This window comes from Anomaloglossus baeobatrachus, unplaced genomic scaffold (assembly GCF_048569485.1).
Source record: "Anomaloglossus baeobatrachus isolate aAnoBae1 unplaced genomic scaffold, aAnoBae1.hap1 Scaffold_4658, whole genome shotgun sequence".
In the NCBI taxonomy this organism is placed as follows: Eukaryota; Metazoa; Chordata; class Amphibia; order Anura; family Aromobatidae; genus Anomaloglossus; species Anomaloglossus baeobatrachus.
The window spans coordinates 1-19033 of record NW_027444000.1 but is presented as its reverse complement, the minus strand read 5'-3'; the positions used below and the strand labels follow the sequence as shown (position 1 = coordinate 19033).

Here is a 19033-nt window from a genome sequence, read left to right as displayed (position 1 = left end):
GTCGGATTACTGTTGGTCTATTCAATATGATTGACCTGGCACATCTCACCACAAGTAACTTAAAGCGCAGCTTTTGCAAGGTATGTCAGTAAAAGATCAGTATCAATGACAACGTTTTATGCCTGTACAATTCTTATTCTGGATGTAAATTCTTCATAAAGAAATATATATATATATATTTCTTTATGAAGAATTTACATCCAGAATAAGAATTGTACAGGCATAAAACGTTGTCATTGATACTGATCTTTTACTGACATACCTTGCAAAAGCTGCGCTTTAAGTTACTTGTGGTGAGATGTGCCAGGTCAATCATATTGAATAGACCAACAGTAATCCGACATCATGTGGGCAACCCAGTGTCCTTAGTACCTTTCTTCTATAGTTCTTAAATCTGGGTGGAATCGTTCATCCTGCTCTTCACTAAGGGTACCGTCTCACTAAACGACGTACCAGCGATTCCGACCACGATACGACCTGGTCAGGATCGCTGGTACGTCACTACAGGGTCATTAGTGAGCTGTCGATCAGGCAGATCTCACCAGCGACCAGCCACCAGCGACTTGTGTAATGATGCTGCGCTTGGTAACCAGGGTAAATATCGGGTAACTAAGCAAAGCGCTTTGCTAGGTTACCCGATATTTACCCTGGTTACCAGCGTACACCGCTTACAGGGTGCCAGCGCTGGCTCCCTGTATACGTAGCTAGGGTACACATTGGGTTACTAAGCAAAGAGCTTTGCTTAGTTACCCGATATTTACCCTGGCTACGTGTGCAGGGAGCCTTTAAGCGGCGTACGCTAGTAACCACGGTAAATATCGGGTAACCAAGCAAAGCGTTTTCTTAGTTACCTGATATTTACCCTGGTTACCAGCGTACGCTGCTTACACAGTCGGTGCTCGTTGGTCTCCCACCGTCAAACACGCCAATGTGTGCTGCACAGCGGGAAAGCAACGAGCAAAAAATGAACCAGAACAGTGTGTAACGATCAGCGATTTCACAGCAGGGGCCAGGTCACTGCTTAGTGTCACACACAGCGTGATCGCTGATGAGGTCACTGGTACGTCACAAAACCTGTGACTCAGCAGTGATCTCGCTATGTGAGAAGTACCTTTTAGGTATTCTAGGTTTTCTGGGAAATGATCCTAGTGGCTGTGGAGATAATGTACCTCATTGTACAGCCAATGTGATGGAAAGAAGATGGAATACAAAGGAGAAATTGTTTGCAACACCTTTGGTAGAATCCTTTCTTTAAGGAAAGGATGCAAGTCAGGTCCAAGGGATCCACTTGGCATCTACGCTGTATCCAAAATGACGAACAGCATCCCATGGGTGTAGTTCATGGCTTCATTCTGTCAAAGCTTACTCCACAATTAACATCCTTAAAAAACTACATATTACAAACGATCTAACCTAAAGACTACAACCAAAATCCTAGTTATAAAGGCATCCATGTTAACCGTACTCCACATTCTGTCCCCTTGGCTGTAGGCAATCTAATTCAAAGATCCACCTGAGTTCCTTCTTCTCCAAAGTGCCCAGCCTGTCGCCACCTCTTCTAAGTATTGGAACATCATCAATCACCCAAAACCTCAGTTGACTAACAGTAGTGTGTCCTTTTTCTTTAAAATGCTTGGATACTTGAAGGTTCACCAAACCTTTTCTAATGGTGCTTTTGTGTTTACTGATACAAGCCTTAATCGCCATCGTAGTGTCACCCACGAACAGCAAACTGCATGGGCAAGACACAGCGTAGACCACAAAAGAACTTGTGCATGTATATTTCCCCCCAATGCACCATTGTTTTCCCGTACGCGGATGAGGAAACACGGAGCCCTTCACCATATTTCCACAACCAGTGCAGCCCAAACAGGGAAAATTACTCATCTTAGGTCGGCTTAAGGTAGTTTGTATATGCCTATTTAATGGACCAGCATCCAAATGCACCAACTGGTCCCTCAAATTGGGTCTCCGTTTATACGACAATAGAGGGGGTGACAAAAACTCTTCCACATCAGGATGTCCTTTAGCAAGTAAAAGCATATGTTTTCACAGAATAAGGCTGCTTTCACACATCCGGCTTGAGCTCTGCGGCTCAATCCGGCTGTGTAAGGTATGCAACGGATGCGGTGAACACACCGCATCCTTTGCATACGTTTTTCCTTTGCGGCCAGTCCGGTTTTTGCCGCTTGCGGCATGCTACTGAGCATGCGCAGTGGCAAAAAACGCATGCGGCAGCCGGATGCGGGTATTGCCGCATCGCGCCGCATCCGGCCGCCATAGGCATGCATTGAAAAATGCGTCGCATCGGCCGAATGCGGCGCGATGCGGGTTTTTTTGCCGCACGAAAAAACGTGCCAGGCAACGTTCCATCCGGCCGCCGCATCGGCTAAATCTGCCGCATGCGGCAAAAACCGGATGGAACACAAGGCCTTGCGGCACAATGTGGCACTAATTAAAGTCTATGCAGAAAAAACGCAACCGGCAGCAAAAAAAAACGGTTGCGATTTTCCTGCAAAGTGCCGGATTGTGCCGCATTGCAGAAACCGGAGGTGTGAAAGCAGCCTAAAGAATACACCTGTGGGATGCTGTCCATCATTTTGGAAAGAAGGCATTCTTTCCACTAGTTCAGTGTAATTATCTGCTTTGTACTTCCCAAGAAAAATCTGTACAACCATAGTGAGATAAGACCCTGCATCTCCTCCCTGTCTGTGATGCCCTGGCTCCTCCATCTGCCTGCGGTCTGTGAATGACAGATCACTGCTGAGATTTCACAAAGAGGAGGCAGGTCATTCACAAACTGGAGGCAGGCGGAGGGGATGGGGAATCACAGACAGGGAGGAGAAATCCTGTGCACCGAATACTAATTAGCACAAAACATCAAATTCAGGTGATTAAAAAAGAAACCAAAAAGCGGATTTCTTCACCACAGGCATTAGTTTAATCAGTGTTACAGCCACAGCTTTTCTTTACATTGCAAAACTGTGCTGACAGGTTCTCTTTAAATAGAAAAATAAGGCATTTTTCATTTTGATCCAAAGTTGTGACCCATCTGCACCATTTTAAAGAATTTGTTGGGAGAAAAAAATGAGCTATCATAATACAAAAAAAGAGAAAAAATAAATTACAAGTGTTGAATCGGGCCCTATACCGTATTCTATTTATACAAATATTCAGTAATTGTATTTAAGCCACAAGGTGGCAGTATTGTCCATATACAGATACTACGACTTATACCTTAAGCACTAATATACAAGGCATTGTACATGTATTAACCCTTCTTTTAACCTATAAGCACAGCATATTTATTACATAGAGAGAAATTCCAAGTAATTCAAGATCCTGGGATTAATTGCAATAAACACAATCCATGTAGCCTTCAGATTTATTTCTTCTTCCCATATCGTCTTGCATTTTATTCAGTAAGTATTGACTTTCCAGTGTTATATGATGAAAGCTTAGTGATTGCATACAAAATAATTAGCTGGTTTGTGATATAACATCCTTGAAATTGTTCCAGAAAATTAAGTATTTCTCCCAGAAAATAATTGCAATGACACATGTTTTGTTAAACACATATTTACTTCCTTTGTGTATTGGAATAACAAAAAAAAAAGAGGGGAAAAAAAGGAAAATTGGACATAATTTCACACTCCAAAAATGGGCCACACAAAATTGTTGGCACCCTCAACTTAATATTGGGTTGCACGTCCTTTGGAATAAATAACTGCTTCCTATAACCATCAACAAGCTTCTTACATCTCAACTGGAATCTTAGGGCGGCTTTGCACGTTGCAACATCGCACGTGCGATCTCGGAGGGGTCAAATCGAAAGTGACGCACATCCGGCGTCGCAGTCGATATCGTAGTGTGTAAATCCTAGATGATACAATTAACGAGCGCAAAAGCGTCGTTATCGTATCATCGGTGCAGGCTCCGACTTTTTCATAATTACGCTGCAGCGACAGGTACGATGTTGTTCCTCGTTCCTGCGGCAGCACACATCGCTGTGTATGAAGCCGCAGGAGCGAGGAACATCACCTTACCTGCCGCCGGCGGCTATGCGGAAGGAAGAAGGTGGGCGGGATGTTTACATCCTGCTCATCTCCGCCCCTCCGCTGCTATTGGCCGCCTGCCGTGTGACGTCGCTATGACGCCACACGACCCGCCCCCTTAGGAAGGAGGTGGGTCGCCGGCCACAGCGACGGTCGCAGGGCAGTGTGAAGCTGGCGTAGCGATAATTTTCGCTATGCCAGCTATCACAAGATATCGTACCTGGGGCGGGGACTATCGTGTGCGACATCGCAGCATCAGCTTGCAATGTCGCAATGTGCAAAGCCTGCCTTAGACTCTTCTTTTATAAACTGCTCCAGGTCTCTCATATTTGAAGGCGCCTTATCCCAACAGCAATTTTAAGATCTCTCCATAGATATTCAATGTGATTTAGATTTGGACTCATTGCTGCCACTTCAGAACTCTCCAGTGCTTTGTTTCCATCCATTTCTGGGGGCTTCTTACCATGTTTGGGGTCATTATCCTGCTGGAAGTCTCATGACTTAGAATGCAAACCCAGCTTTCTCACACTAGGAACTACATTGCAAAATCTTTTGGTAATCTTCATATTTTATGATGCCTTGCACATGGTCAAGGCCCCCAGTGCCAGAGGCAGCAAAACAACCCCTAAACATCTTTGAACCTTCACCATATTTGACTATAGGTACTGTGTTTTTTTTCTTTGTAAGTCTCATTCCATTTTCCATAAACAGTAGCTCTAACTTGGTCTCATCTGTCCACAAGTCTTCTTTTCCAGAAGGATTTTGGCTTAGTGATGTACATTTTGACAAACTGTAGTCTACCATTATATGTCTCTGTGTTAGCAGTGGGGCACTCCTACATTGCGTTTCATTTAATTTAAATGTGGATGGATAGTTCTCGCTGACACCAATGTGCACTGACCCTGCAGGACATCTTGAATTTTTTTGGAACTTGATTAGGGCTTATCCACCATCCAAACTATCCTACATTGCAAACTCTAATCAATTTTCCTCTGCCATCCACATCCAGGGAGATAAGCTACAGTGCCATAGGTTGTAAACCTCTTGGTTATGTTGCACTCCGTGGACAAAGGAACATCAAGATTTCTGGACATGGACTTGTAACTTTGAAATTGTTAATATTTACAATAATTTTGATTATTAATTCCTCAGACAGTTCTCTTTCTGTTCACCATGCAAACACATAATGCAAAGATTGAGTCAACATCTCCCCTTTTTATCTGGTTTTCATATTGCCCACACCTGTTACTTGCCACAGATGAGTTTGAACGAGCATCACATGCTTGAAACAAAGTTGCTTACCAACACTTTTGGAAAGGTGCCAACAATTTTGTCTGGCCCATTTTTGGTGAAATTATTTCCAACTTTCCCTTTTTTTCTCTTTTTTGTGTTATTGCAATGCACACAAAGGAAATAAATGTGTATAACAAAACTTTCTGGGAGAAGTGCTCCTTTTTTGGAGCAATATCAAGGGTGCCAATACTTTTGGCTATGACTTATATATATATAAGTCATAGCCAAAAGTATTGGCACCCTTGATATTGCTCCAAAAAAGGAGCACTTCTCCCAGAAAGTTTTGTTATACACATTTATTTCCTTTGTGTGCATTGCAATAACACAAAAAAGAGAAAAAAAGGGAAAGTTGGAAATAATTTCACCAAAAATGGGCCAGACAAAATTGTTGGCACCTTTCCAAAAGTGTTGGTAAGCAACTTTGTTTCAAGCATGTGATGCTCGTTCAAACTCATCTGTGGCAAGTAACAGTATTTGCTTTCGACACAGAATGCTCTTTTGCAGCAATTCCAGCTTTGCAGACCTTTGGCATTCTAGCTGTTAATTTGATGAGGTAATCTGGAGATATTTCATCCCATGCTTCCCCCCTCCCACAAGTTGGAATGGCTTGATGGGCACTTTTTGCGCACCATACAGTCAAGCTGCTCCCACAACAGCTCAATATGATTGAGATCTGGTGACTGGGCGGCCACTCCATTAGAAATAGGATCCCATCTGCCTGCGCTGTCCACAGGACATGGCATGGCGTTGCAAAATGGAGAGATAGCCTTCCTTATTCAAAATCCCTTTTACCTTGTACAAATCTCCAACTTTACCAGCACGAAAGCAACCCCAGACCATCACATTACCTCTACCATGCTTGACAGCTGGCGTCAGGCACTCTTCCAGCATCTTTTCAGTTTGTTCTGTGTCTCACAAATGTTCTTCTATGTGATCCAAACACCTCAAACTTCGATTTGTCTGTCTATAAAACTTTTTTCCAATCTTCCCCTGCCCAGTGTCTGTGTTCTTTTGCCCATATTAATCTTTTCCTTTTATTAGCCAGTCTCAGATATGGCTTTTCTTTGCCACTCTGCCCTGAAGGCCAGCATCCCGGAGTCGCCTCTTCACTGTAGACGTTGACACTGGCATTTTGCGGGTCCTATTTAATGAAGCTGCCAGTTGAGGACCTGTGAGGCATCGATTTCTCAAACTAGAGACTCTAATGTACTTGTCTTGTTGCTCAGTTGTACAGCAGAGCCTCCCACTTCTCTTTCTACTCTGGTTAGAGCCTGTGTGTGCTCTCCTCTGAAGGGAGAAGTACACACCATTGTAGGAAATCTTCAGTTTCTTGGCAATTTCTCACATGGAATATCCCTCATTTCTAAGAACAAGAATAGACTGTCGAGTTTCACATGAAAGTTCTCTTTTTCTGGCCATTTTGAGAGTTTAATGGAACCAATAAATGCACTAGATTTTCAACTAGCTCAAAGGAAGGAGGCCAGTTTTATAGCTTCTCTAATCAGCAAAACTGTATTCAACTGTGCTAACAAACTTGCACAAAGATTTTCAAGGGATTTCTAAACATCTATTAGCTTTCTAACACAGTTAGCAAACACAATGTACCATTAGAACACTGGAGCGGTGGTTGTTGGAAATGGGCCTCTATACACCTAATGTAGATATTACATTAAAAGCCAGACGTTTGCAGCAGGAATAGTCATTTACCACATTAATAATGTATAGAGTTTATTTCTGTTTAATTTAATGTCAGCTTCATTGAAAAAAAATGTGCTTTTCTTTCAAAAATAAGGGAATATCTAAGTGACCCTAAATTTTTGAACGGTAGTGTATGTGTCTATAATATATATACACAGACACACAATGTGTGTGTATGTATGTATGTGTGTGTATATATATATAATCTGCGCACACACACACACACACACACACACACAAACACATTTTATATATATATATATATATATATGTATGTGTGTTTGTGTGTGTGTGCGCAGATATATATATATATATATATATATATATATATATATACATATATATATATATATATATATATATATATATATATATATATATATTGCTCTTTTAAGTATCTCTGCTTGCTGTAAATGACTAGAAAAAAAAAAATCTAGTGCTGCTTTCCTGGATTATATCATGGTTGTGCATTTTCAGGTCCTTCTATTTAGACTAGCATTTGGAATTTTTTCTTATTGTGATCATAGACTTTTTCATTTATCTTAAATGTTTTATAGATTTATCTACTTATTCTATTCATTTTATAGATGTAAATTCCCTGTTGCCAAACCTGGTGCAGTTTGCACACAGAATAAGTGATGTCATCATGCAAGGAGCCCAGACGAGGACGTCTGACAGTGAGTAATAACGAGTTTCATCTGATGTAATCCACACATTTCCACATAAAAATCTGAGCCATACCTTTTAGTTCAAAAATGTTTTCCCTTAAACAAGAAAATTTTTAATGTTCACATGCAAATTAGGTGCTCTAAGCATTTTGGGTGAGGTTGCATGGTGCCTATTTCCTCACACGGCCTCCCTGAAGCCCCATCCACAGTTCTCTGCGCACCTACGGATTTTGTAGCTAGCGAACTACTACATCCACAGCTCTTCGAGCAGCGACGGATTTCGGACCTTATGAACTGCTACATCCTCAGCTCTAATGCCTGCTTTACACACTTCAATAGATCTTTCAATCCGTCGTCGGGGTCAAGTTGTAAGTGACGCACATCCGGCATCGTTCGTGACGTATTTGCGTGTGAAACCTACATGCGATCGATATTGAACGCAAATACGGTGATCGCATACACGTCGTTTATTCCTCATACATTGGACGTTTGGTAGTACGAAACTAGTCAATTGTAACGTGTGACATCCATCATACGATTGTGATGTCTGAGGCTATGTGCGCAGGTGTGCGCTCTGCACCGCAGCTTAAAAAAGGTCTGCTTCAGAGCGCAGCTGAAAAGCTGCGTTCTGAAGCGCCTCACAATGTCTGTCATTCACTAATCTCTGTCAGTCCGTCACTATCTCTGTCCCTCTCTCTCTGTCCATGTCAGTCTTACCCTCTTACCCCCTCTCTCATACTCACCGATCCCCGATCACCGGCGCGGCTCTGCACGGCGTTCACACTGCTCCGGCGGCTTTTACTGTTTTGAAAAAGCCGGCCGCCCATTAAACAATCTCGTATTCCCTGCTTTCCCCGCCCACTGGCGCCTATGATTGGTTACAGTGAGACACGCCCCCACGCTGAGTGACAGGTGTCACACTGCACCCAATCACAGCAGCCGGTGGGCGTGTCTATACTGTGTAGTGAAATGAATAATTAAATAATTAAAAAAAACCGGCGTGCGGTTCCCCCCTAATTTTAAAACCAGCCAGATAAAGCCATACGGCTGAAGGCTGGTATTCTCAGGATGGGGAGCTCCACGTTATGGGGAGCCCCCCAGCCTAACAATATCAGTCAGCAGCCGCCCAGAATTGCCGCATACATTAGATGCGACAGTTCTGGGACTGTACCCGGCTCTTCCCGATTTGCCCTGGTGCGTTGGCAAATCGGGGTAATAAGGAGTTATTGGCAGCCCATAGCTGCCAATAAGTCCTAGATTAATCATGTCAGGCGTCTATGAGACACCTTCCATGATTAATCTGTAAATTACAGTAAATAAACACACACGCCCGAAAAAATCCTTTATTAGAAATAAAAAACACACACATATAGCCTGGTTAACCACTTTAATCAGCCCCAAAAAGCCCTCCATGTCCGGCGTACTCCAGGATGGTCCAGCGTCGCTTCCAGCGCTGCTGCATGGAGGTGACCGGAGCTGCAGCAGACACAGCCGCTCCGGTCACCTCCACGCAGCTAATGAAGACAGCCGTGCGATCAGCTGAGCTGTCACTGAGGTTACCCGCTGTCACTGGATCCAGCGGTGGATGCAGCGGTGGCCGCGGGTAACCTCAGTGACAGCTCAGCTGATCGCGCTACTCACCTCAGTTGCTGCGTGGAGGTGACCGGAGCGGCGGTGAGTAGCGCGATCAGCTGAGCTGTCACTGAGTTTACCCGCGGCCACCGCTGCATCCACCGCTGGATCCAGTGACAGCGGGTAACCTCGGTGACAGCTCAGCTGATCGCGCGGCTGTCTTCATTAGCTGCTTGGAGGTGACCGGAGCGGCTGTGTCTGCTGCAGCTCCTGTCACCTGCATGCAGCACAGCTGGAAGCGACGCTGCATCATCCTGGATTACGCCGGACAAGGAGGGCTTTTTGGGGCTGATTAAAGTGGTGAACCAGGGAATGTGTTTGTGTTTTTTATTTCTAATAAAGGATTTTTTCGGGCGTGTGTGTTTATTTACTGTAATTTACAGATTAATCATGGAGGGTGTCTCATAGACGCCTCACATGATTAATCTAGGACTTATTGGCAGCTATAGGCTGCCAATAACTCCTTATTACCCCGATTTGCCAACGCACCAGGGCAAATCGGGAAGAGCCGGGTACAGTCCCAGAACTGTCGCATCTAATGTATGCGGCAATTCTGAGCGGCTGTTGGCTGATATTGTTAGGCTGGGGGGCTCCCCATAATGTGGAGCTCCCCATCCTGAGAATACCAGCCTTCAGCCGTATGGCTTTATCTGGCTGGTTTTAAAATCGGGGGGGACCGCACACCGTTTTTTATAATTATTTAATTATTTATTTCACTACACAGTATAGACACGCCCACCGGCTGCTGTGATTGGGTGCAGTGTGACACCTGTCACTCAGCGTGGGGGCGTGTCTCACTGTAACCAATCATAGGCGCCGGTGGGCGGGGAAAGCAGGGAATACGAGATTGTTTAATAGGCGGCCGGCTTTTTCAAAACAGTAAAAGCCGCCGGAGCAGTGTGAATGCCGTGCAGCATCGGGGATCGGTGAGTATGAGAGAGGGCTGCTAACTTCTGTCACTTAGGAGATTAGCGGTCACCGGTGAGTCCTTCACAGGTGACCGCTAATCAGGACGTGACACAGACAGAGCCGCAGCATGACAATGAAGTCGGGTGAGGTTCACCAGAGTTCATTCTGACAGTGCGGCTCTGTCTGTGTCTGCTGTTATCTGCCATTCAGCTCTGCTACATGGCTGTCTGTGTCTGCTGTCAGCGGCCATGTAGCAGAGCTGAATGGCAACTGACATAGTAAAAACGCATCCCTACACATTACACACGCTTGGCAAGTCAATAAATAAAAATAAAAAAAAAAAGGTGCCCAATGCATACGTCACAGAACACATGATCTAAAGGATCGCACACAAAATTGATCAATTTAACATAGACTACTAACGCACGTGTGACAGCAAATGAACGACCTACGTGCAATCTCATTAAATCGCATATGTGACCTGGGCGTGTCACATCGCATACGAGATCGCACACCTAATTGTAAGGTGTAAAGCTGGCTTAAGAGAATATACAGATTTCAGAGCTCACAAACTACAACATGCACATCTCTCCAGCACCTAGGGATTCCGGAGCTGGCCTTCTTTGTTTCCTTAGGAGTTTGCAAATTTCCAGTGGATATACCGCTGTGTTTACTTGTTGCATTGCAAATTATGAAATCTGTTCATATCTGCAATATATTCTGACAGGCCATGTCCCTTGTGGGCGTACAGTGACCAAACAATTTCATAATTTATCCTCTATAGTATCTCTCAACGTTCAATGCCGAAATATACATTATATTGTAAATCTGATTATGGTTTGTGTTGGGTCCTTTGTACCTTTATCATCATGACCATTAGAAATATCCCAAGTCAACACAGTATATGGTCACATGATTATTAAAGGGACTGTCCAGTAAAAATAGGTTATTGCCTGTCGTCAGGATAACTTGCTTATTGGTGGGAGTCCTATCGTTCTATACTTTATGGGGAACCTTTATCCCTGTTGCACAATTATATGGCAAGTTGGATGCCCATCTACCTCTCCATCCATTCTCTATGTGGCCGTCAGAAAAAGTCAAGTGCAGCACTCAGCAGATGTATAGGGAATGAATGGAGTGGCCACTGAGCTTGCTCATGGCCACTCAATCCTAACGGGGATCAAAGTTGCCCGTTCTGCTGATCATTACAGGTCCTAGTGGTCGGACCCCACCAATAATTTATCACCTAAATTTGGACTTGTTTGAACCGGCCAATCCCTTTAACTTCGAATAGTCATTCACCCAACAGTATTTTTATATTGTAATGTTTTTCTTCTCAGAGCTCTTTGATAATTGTCGTACGTGTGGTACTGAAGCCCTGAACTATCTCTCTACCCTGAAGAACAAAGCCACGCAGAGCGGAGCCGACTGCAGCCAGATTACTACCGTGCTAAAGCTCATTGCTGACATTGCTCAGGTAACCTACACGAGCCGGCGTGTCTGATTGTTTAAATGGTCAGCCGTCCTATCTGCAGTTTAGACGGAATAGTAAGTTTTAGTAATACTTCCTTTTGGAGAGAAACACCCTGACAGTTTATCTAACTGTTTGTACAGTGTTAATTATAGATCGGATCCCAGCGAGACGAGGAAGATTGATTAAGCATATAGTCCACACAGTCGTTAGTCATCAGGTCTGATTACACATAGACCCTCTGGTGACACGACCTACTTTGGTCACAGTTTGTGTGCCAAGAGCTTGAGGTCCCGGCTGCAATTATATTTTGTGTTAATTGTGAAATTTACATAATTTCTTGTCTTGGCTGCGTTTGCCTTGTTGAGTGCAAAGGAATAGAAACAACTTAGAATTTCGGTGCTAATCAGCTAATCTCAAGAGGGTGCAGTGATGAAGAAGAAGAAATCACCATATTCCTGGCAAAACTATGTGGTTATACAGGTCTCATTGCCCGTTCTGTTTAAAGGGGTTCTCCATACTTTTAACGTTTATGACTTATCATTAAAATAGGTAGTCATTATCAGATCAATGGTGGTCTGACACCTGGCACCCCACTGTTATTAGCAATTTTAGCTGGCTGGATGCAAACAATGAATGGAGCTCCATTCAGCATGTAGCAGTCACTGGTGGGGTCTGTATGCTGCAGCAATGTTTAGTGTTTACATCTGACCACGGCTGATTGCTGGGGGTGCTGGATGTTGGAACACCAACAATCTTATATGGATGAGCTATCTTACAGATAGGTCACCAAAATCAGATTCCCTGAGGATCCCCATTTAAAACCCATATACACAAGAGCTGACTGTCAGCAGAACAATGGCCCATGGTTCCTCCAGAAACCATCTTGTCTGAGGGGTACTTCACACACAGCGAGATCGCTACTGACATTGCTGCTGAGTCACGGTTTTTGTGACGCAGCAGTGACCTCATTAGCGATCTCGCTGTGTGTGACACTGAGCAGCGATCTGGCCCCTGCTGTGAGATCGCTGCTCGTTACACACAGTGCTGGTTCGTTTTTTTATTGTTGCTCTCCCGCTGATAAGCACACATCGCTGTGTGTGACAGCGAGAGAGCAACAATCCTGAATGTGCAGGGATCAGGAGCCGGCGTTTGACAGCCTGCGGTAAGCTGTAACCAAGGTAAACATCGGGTAACCAAGGTGGTTACCCGATATTTACCTTAGTTACCAGCCTCCGCAGCTCTCACGCTGCCGGTGCCGGCTCCTGCTCAATGCACACGCTAAGCTAAGCGGTGTGCGCTGGTAACTAAGGTAAACATCGGGTAACCATACCCGATGTTTACCTTAGTTACCAGTGTCCGCAGCTTCCAGACGCCGGCTCCGTGCAAGCGCAGTGTCGCTTGCACGTCGTTGATGGCTGGGGGCTGGTCACTGGTCGCTGGTGAGATCTGCCTGTTTGACAGCTCACCAGCGACCATGTAGCGACGCAGCAGCGATCCTGACCAGGTCAGATCGCTGGTGGGATCGCTGCTGTGTCGCTAAAGTGTGACGGTACCCTGACTCTCCCATACACAGAAGCACTTGTTTGGCCAGGCGCTCCTGTGTTCTCTGTAAGAATGCTGCCACCAGACATCTCTGCCAGCTTATCTCAGAGAGAACAAAAGGATCAGCAATCTGAAATCAGACATGACGGATCCTTAAGGCCCAGTCACACACAACGACTTACCAGCGATCCCGGAAACGATGCGACCTGATAGGGATCGCAGGTAAGTCACTGGGAGGTCGCAGGTGAGATGTCACACAGTCAGATCTTACCAGCGATGCAGGAATGATACAGGTCACAGTAGCGACCTGTATAACGATCTCAGCAGTCACAGTGACCCTGTCACACAGCGTCAAACACAGCGATGTGTCCTGCCCAGCAGGATGTCGCCTTTGAAGAAAATGACCTGGACCATTCAGCAACGACTAGCGATTTCACAGCAGGGGTCTGATCGCTGGTAGATGTCACACATAACGAGATCGCTAACGGGATCGCTACTGCGTCACCAAACGGTGACTCAGCTGCGATCTCGCTCACGATCTCGTTATGTGTGACACTACCTTTAAACTTAATTTTAATCAATAGATCTTGGCATAATAATAACTTCTACAATTGGGTGTGTTTAAAAAAAAGAAATGTTCCTGTGCTGAGATAATCTTGTGTGTCCCTTCTATGTACTGTGTAATGGCCGTCTCTGACAGTACAGGAACATGGTCTGATCATACCACATCTACTGGGCTGGAGAGGATGCAAAAGAGTGTATGAACACCTTACAGCACGAGATCACAAATTATTCTTTCTATGAGGTAAAAAATTGTTTAAAAACAGGCAGGGAGATGGTTTACCTCACAAAAAGAATCAGCTATGATGCCATGCTGTGCTATCTGTAAATTGCGGCCCAGGAGCTGTGGTATGATCAGACCATGTCTCTGTACGGTCAGACATGGCCATTACACAGTGCATAGCAGGGACATATACAAGATGGCCATAAAATAACCTAAGGTGTTTGGAGCTGTGTGCTGACTGACCCAGTGGACAGAATTGGCTTAAAATTGGTATATATGCTATTCAAGGCATGGGGAAACAGAAGGCATCTTAAAAATGTTTTTATACCAAAACTACCCACCAGGTGAAAATGTGGCGCTGTACAGTGAGCGCGCCTTGCAATTCAGTCTGCAAGATGCCTGTCTCTTTGCCAAATCGTGCGCTGTTAGTGCGGTTGTTTTATAAGAATGCCAGGAATGCTACAGCTGCACTGAGAGCCTTTCGTCATTTGAAAGTCATTTGAAAGACCTTCAGACACGTAGCAGTCTAATGGCTGTCAGTTTGCTGAGACAGATGACGACACATTTTGAGGCAACAGTATTACTGAGTGTTCAGCCAGGGCGCGGGCGACAACCGGTAAGCAGAGAGGTTGTGGTGGACATTGCCACTGCCGTCGTGGAACAGGGCATGAACAACCCTACCGGGAACAGCAGTGCACGCAGTGTTTTTAGGCAATTGGGGCTCCCGTACAGCACAGTGTGGAAAGTTCTCCGAAAGGTCTTGCGGGCACACCCATACAAAATTAGCCATCATCAACAACTTCTTCCTCGTGACAATGATACCTGCATGACATTTTTGTATTCATGTTACTGGCAAGAGTGGAAATGGAAGGCAATTGGCCATGGAACGTTCTGTGGTGCGAGAAAGCGCTTTTTTACCTGAATGCAACGGTGAACACACAAAACTGTCGCATATGGGCTTCCAAAAATCCAAATGCAGTCGAGGGGGTTCCGTTGCATTCGCCAAAGGTAACCATTTGGTGTGGCTTCACTTCATCATTCATCCTCAGACCGTTCTTTTACGAAGAATTGAGGCCAACTGGGGTTGCTACCAGTTCTGTGACAGCAGCAAGATACCAGACAATGCTGGAAACAGTGGTCGTTCTGCAACTCCAACAGCAGTAGTGTCTTCAGACGACCACCTTCATGCATGACAGAGCAACTCCTCACATCGCAAATCGTGTGAACAACGTTCTGCGTTCACATTTTCCCAATGACAGGATTTTGAGCCGCTCCTTCCATAATGCATGGCCACCGCGTTCGCCCGATCTCAACCTTTGTGATTTCTGGTTGCGGGGACACTTGAAAGAGTGTGTTTATTGGGGAAATGTCGCCTGGCTGACCTCAAAGACCACATCATTTTGGAAGTGCGCAACATCCCACCAGACATGTTACACGCAAGTGTCGAGCATGTTCTGCATAGGATGAACATGATCAGCATGCATGATGGCGGCCATAATGAACAGTTATGTAGTCTGTGGAACAATTATGACATCTCCAATTAACGGTACACTGTTTTTGGGCTGCTCACTCACTGTACAGCGCCACTTTTACACCTGGTGGGGAGTTTTGGTATAATTTGATTTTTCTTTTAGATGCCTTCCGTTTCTCCATGCCTTGATTAGCATACATACCAATATTCAGCCAATTCTGTCCACTGGGTCAGTCTACACACGGATCCAAACACTTTAGGTTATTTTATGGCCACCCTTGAATATAAGATTATCTCAGCACAGGAACATTTTTTTAAAACACATCCATTGGTGGAAATTATTATTATTCTAAGATCTATTGATTAAAAATGAACTTTAAAATTAACTTTGTTGGTGGCAAAACCCCTTTAACTCACCCTACAATTATCTGGGGGCCCTAATATGCAGTAGACCATTGTCCAAACCCATCTGTATTGGTGGTTTCAGCCGCCATTTGCCTAAAGTGTATAGGGGAACTGAAGACTACAGCTCCATGGCGATGTGAAAATGAAAGTGATATTCCATCTAACATTAATCAATAGGATCTCTTTGTGACACGCAACAGACCTCAACCCTAGTGCGACCATTGCAGAAATACAACCCTGTTTAATTGTTTATATCAAGTTGTGCTCATCTTTGCTGCATAGACTGCAATATGAGTCATGTGGAACTTGCAACATGTGATTTATCTGCAATTTGGCTGTTTTTTTATAGTCAAGCGCAGCTTAAAGTAGTCACACGCCATCAAGGTGTAGATCAGGTCCCTAGATATCTTTGGCCTAGTTACTTAGCTAAAGGCCGCTTTACATGCTGCGACATCGCTCATCCGGCCGCTTTAGCGATGTCATTGCGTGTGACACCTATGAGCGATTTTGAATCGTCACAAAAACGTTTAAAATCGCTCATCGGTGACATGCCCCCCTATTCTCGATTATCGCTTCTGCTGCAGCTAGCGATGTAGTTCGTCGCTCCTGCGGCAACACACATCGCTATGTGTGAGACCGCAGGAACGAGGAACCTCACTTTACCTGCGGCCGCCCGCAATGCGGAAGGAGGGAGGTGTGCGGGATGTTACGTCCTGCTCATCTCTGCCCCTTCGCTTCTATTGGGCGGCCGCTTAGTGACGTCGCTGTGACGCTGAACGAACCGCCCCCTTAGAAAGGAGGCGGTTCGCTAGTCACAGCAACGCCACTAGACAGGTAAGTAGTGTGACGGGTCCGCGCGATGTTGTGCGCCACGGGCAGCGATTTGCCTCTGTCGCACAAATATTAGGGGCGGGTACGCACGCTAGCGATATCGGTAACGATATCGCAGCGTGTAAAGCGGCCTTAAAAATTGCTGTCACCGTGTAGCCCTGCCCAAAAATATCAGTCTGGGAAGAGGTGCTCCGGCATATGTGCGGTGATTCCAGTTTGTATGGAAAAATGTAACCAAGTAATGTTATCTGTTGTCGTCCAGGAGCTGCGGCCCCCGTCACTTGATATTAAAGAGGAGGAGCTGGGAGACCTGGTGGAGAAGGAGATGGCAGCCACCGCCGCTGCTGTTGAAACAGCTGCTTCTAGAATTGAGGTAAGAAAACACAAGGAAGGAATGTAGATGGATGGGGAGATTTAGCATTGTCAGTATTTGTGCAAAATTTCTCAACGTGTTGCACATTGTTTCTATAGCTATAACAATCAATGTCGTGATAAGTGAGATTTTATTGTGACTTTCTAAAATGGAATGACTAGTAAATCTGGCTCACAACTATTTACCTCGCTAGCCACATTGATGTTTCTATCAACATTGCAAAAGTAGCAGGAGAAGCAGGAAATTTCTGAAAAAAATTCACATTTAGGCACAATAAAGACTTGTGCAAAAGTTGGCATCTTTTTTTTACAGCATAAAACTGATGCCGCAGCCTTGATAAACGTTCCTCTTTAGATTTGTAGCACAGGATATGTGTATTAATACAGGATATGTGCGTGGCGGTTGGTCAAGCAGTAGACAATCTGTGCTTCACCAAGGCCTAGTTCACATGCCTTTTATGTACGTGTGCTGTTTTCTGATTATGGTCATTCTATTCCCTTACAGCAAATAATGCGGACCCCCAAAAAAAATGTTTTCTATGTGCGGCCCTTATACTCAGCCGAGTTTGAGACTCGTGCCTTACACCATCCAGGGCTTTATTGTAGATGAATCGGCAGTGATGTGATGCACATCTCGCTGGCTGATGAACTGTGTTAATCTTCTCGAAAGACGATTGGCTCCCGCACACATTATTATAAGGTCAGCCATATCCGCCAATATCAGCGGGACAGACAAGTTTAATTTTTACGGGGACCTTCTATCGGAACTTTAACGGCCGATCCTTTGGCTCGGTGGTGAGATAAGTCAGAGATAGATGTGGCCACAGTTCTCACATACACAACACAAGAAGGATCCTGTTCTGAAGGAATCAGGAGAGATAAGGCCCATTCACACAAGACTTACCAGCGATCCCAAAAACGATGCGACCTGATAGGGATCGCAGGTAAGTCGCTGGGAGGTCGCTGGTGAGATGTCACACAGTCAGATCTTACCAGCGATGCAGGAACAATACAGGTCGCAGTAGCGACCTGTATAACGATCTCAGCAGTCACTGTGACCCTGTCACACAGTGTCAAACACAGCGATGTGCTCAGCAGGACATCGCCTTTGAAGAAAATGACCTGGACCATTCGGCAACGACCAGAGATCTCACAGCAGGGGCCTGATCGCTGGTAAGTGTCACACATAACGAGATCGCTAACGGGATCGCTACTGCGTCACCAAAATGGTGACTCATCTGCGATCTCGCTAGTGATCTCGTTATGTGTGACAGTACCTATAGAAGTGGGCCATATTCTCATCTGACTGCTATCTAATCTGCTTGATGGCTTTATATGACTGCTGATTTATATACAATGAACGGTAATGCAGATAGTTTACCTGCTGTCCTATGATAAATAGTAGTTATCAGTATATGAGGTTAAAAATGGCAGAAACTACTCTGCTACACCTGAAATTCAATCAAATTGTGATAACCTCATAAACCATTTTTTTCTCCCACAGGAAATGCTGAAAAAATCTCGGACAGATGATACAGGTCTAAAATTACAAGTAAATGAACAGTAAGTAAATCCATATTGTGCACATTGCTCTAGCATTCCTGGCAACGACGGGGCAGATAACCACAGCCGGCATAGACATTAGATGGCTGCCGGAAATATGAATGTTCGGCCAGTCCCTGCCGCCACTCCCATACACAGGAGAACCCATTTACTTTTATGAGACTTGTCTGTCGAGATCTTATCCCCGGGAGAACAAAGCGATCTGCAGTCGGCAATCGAACATGCTTGATTGACATCTCTCCCAACCATTATTGTCTGATGCCTGCACACACATCAGTCTGCCGGCCAAACCCGCCAATATCACCATTTTCAGTAATGTGTATAGGGCGCTTAAAG

General features: G+C 44.9%; 1 protein-coding gene across 1 annotated transcript in view; it reads left to right on the top strand.

Moving 5' to 3' along the window:
* Positions 1–18717, top strand: part of LOC142280998 (huntingtin-interacting protein 1-like) — a 28335-nt gene extending 9618 nt beyond the window's left edge. Inside the window, exons 5-8 of the mRNA XM_075332807.1 lie at positions 7634–7723; positions 11596–11732; positions 17025–17135; positions 18639–18717. Coding sequence (XP_075188922.1) covers positions 7634–7723; positions 11596–11732; positions 17025–17135; positions 18639–18701 — 401 coding nt within the window. The 3' untranslated portion in view covers positions 18702–18717. The remainder of the gene's footprint in view (positions 1–7633; positions 7724–11595; positions 11733–17024; positions 17136–18638) is intronic.
* Positions 18718–19033: the final 316 nt, after the last annotated feature.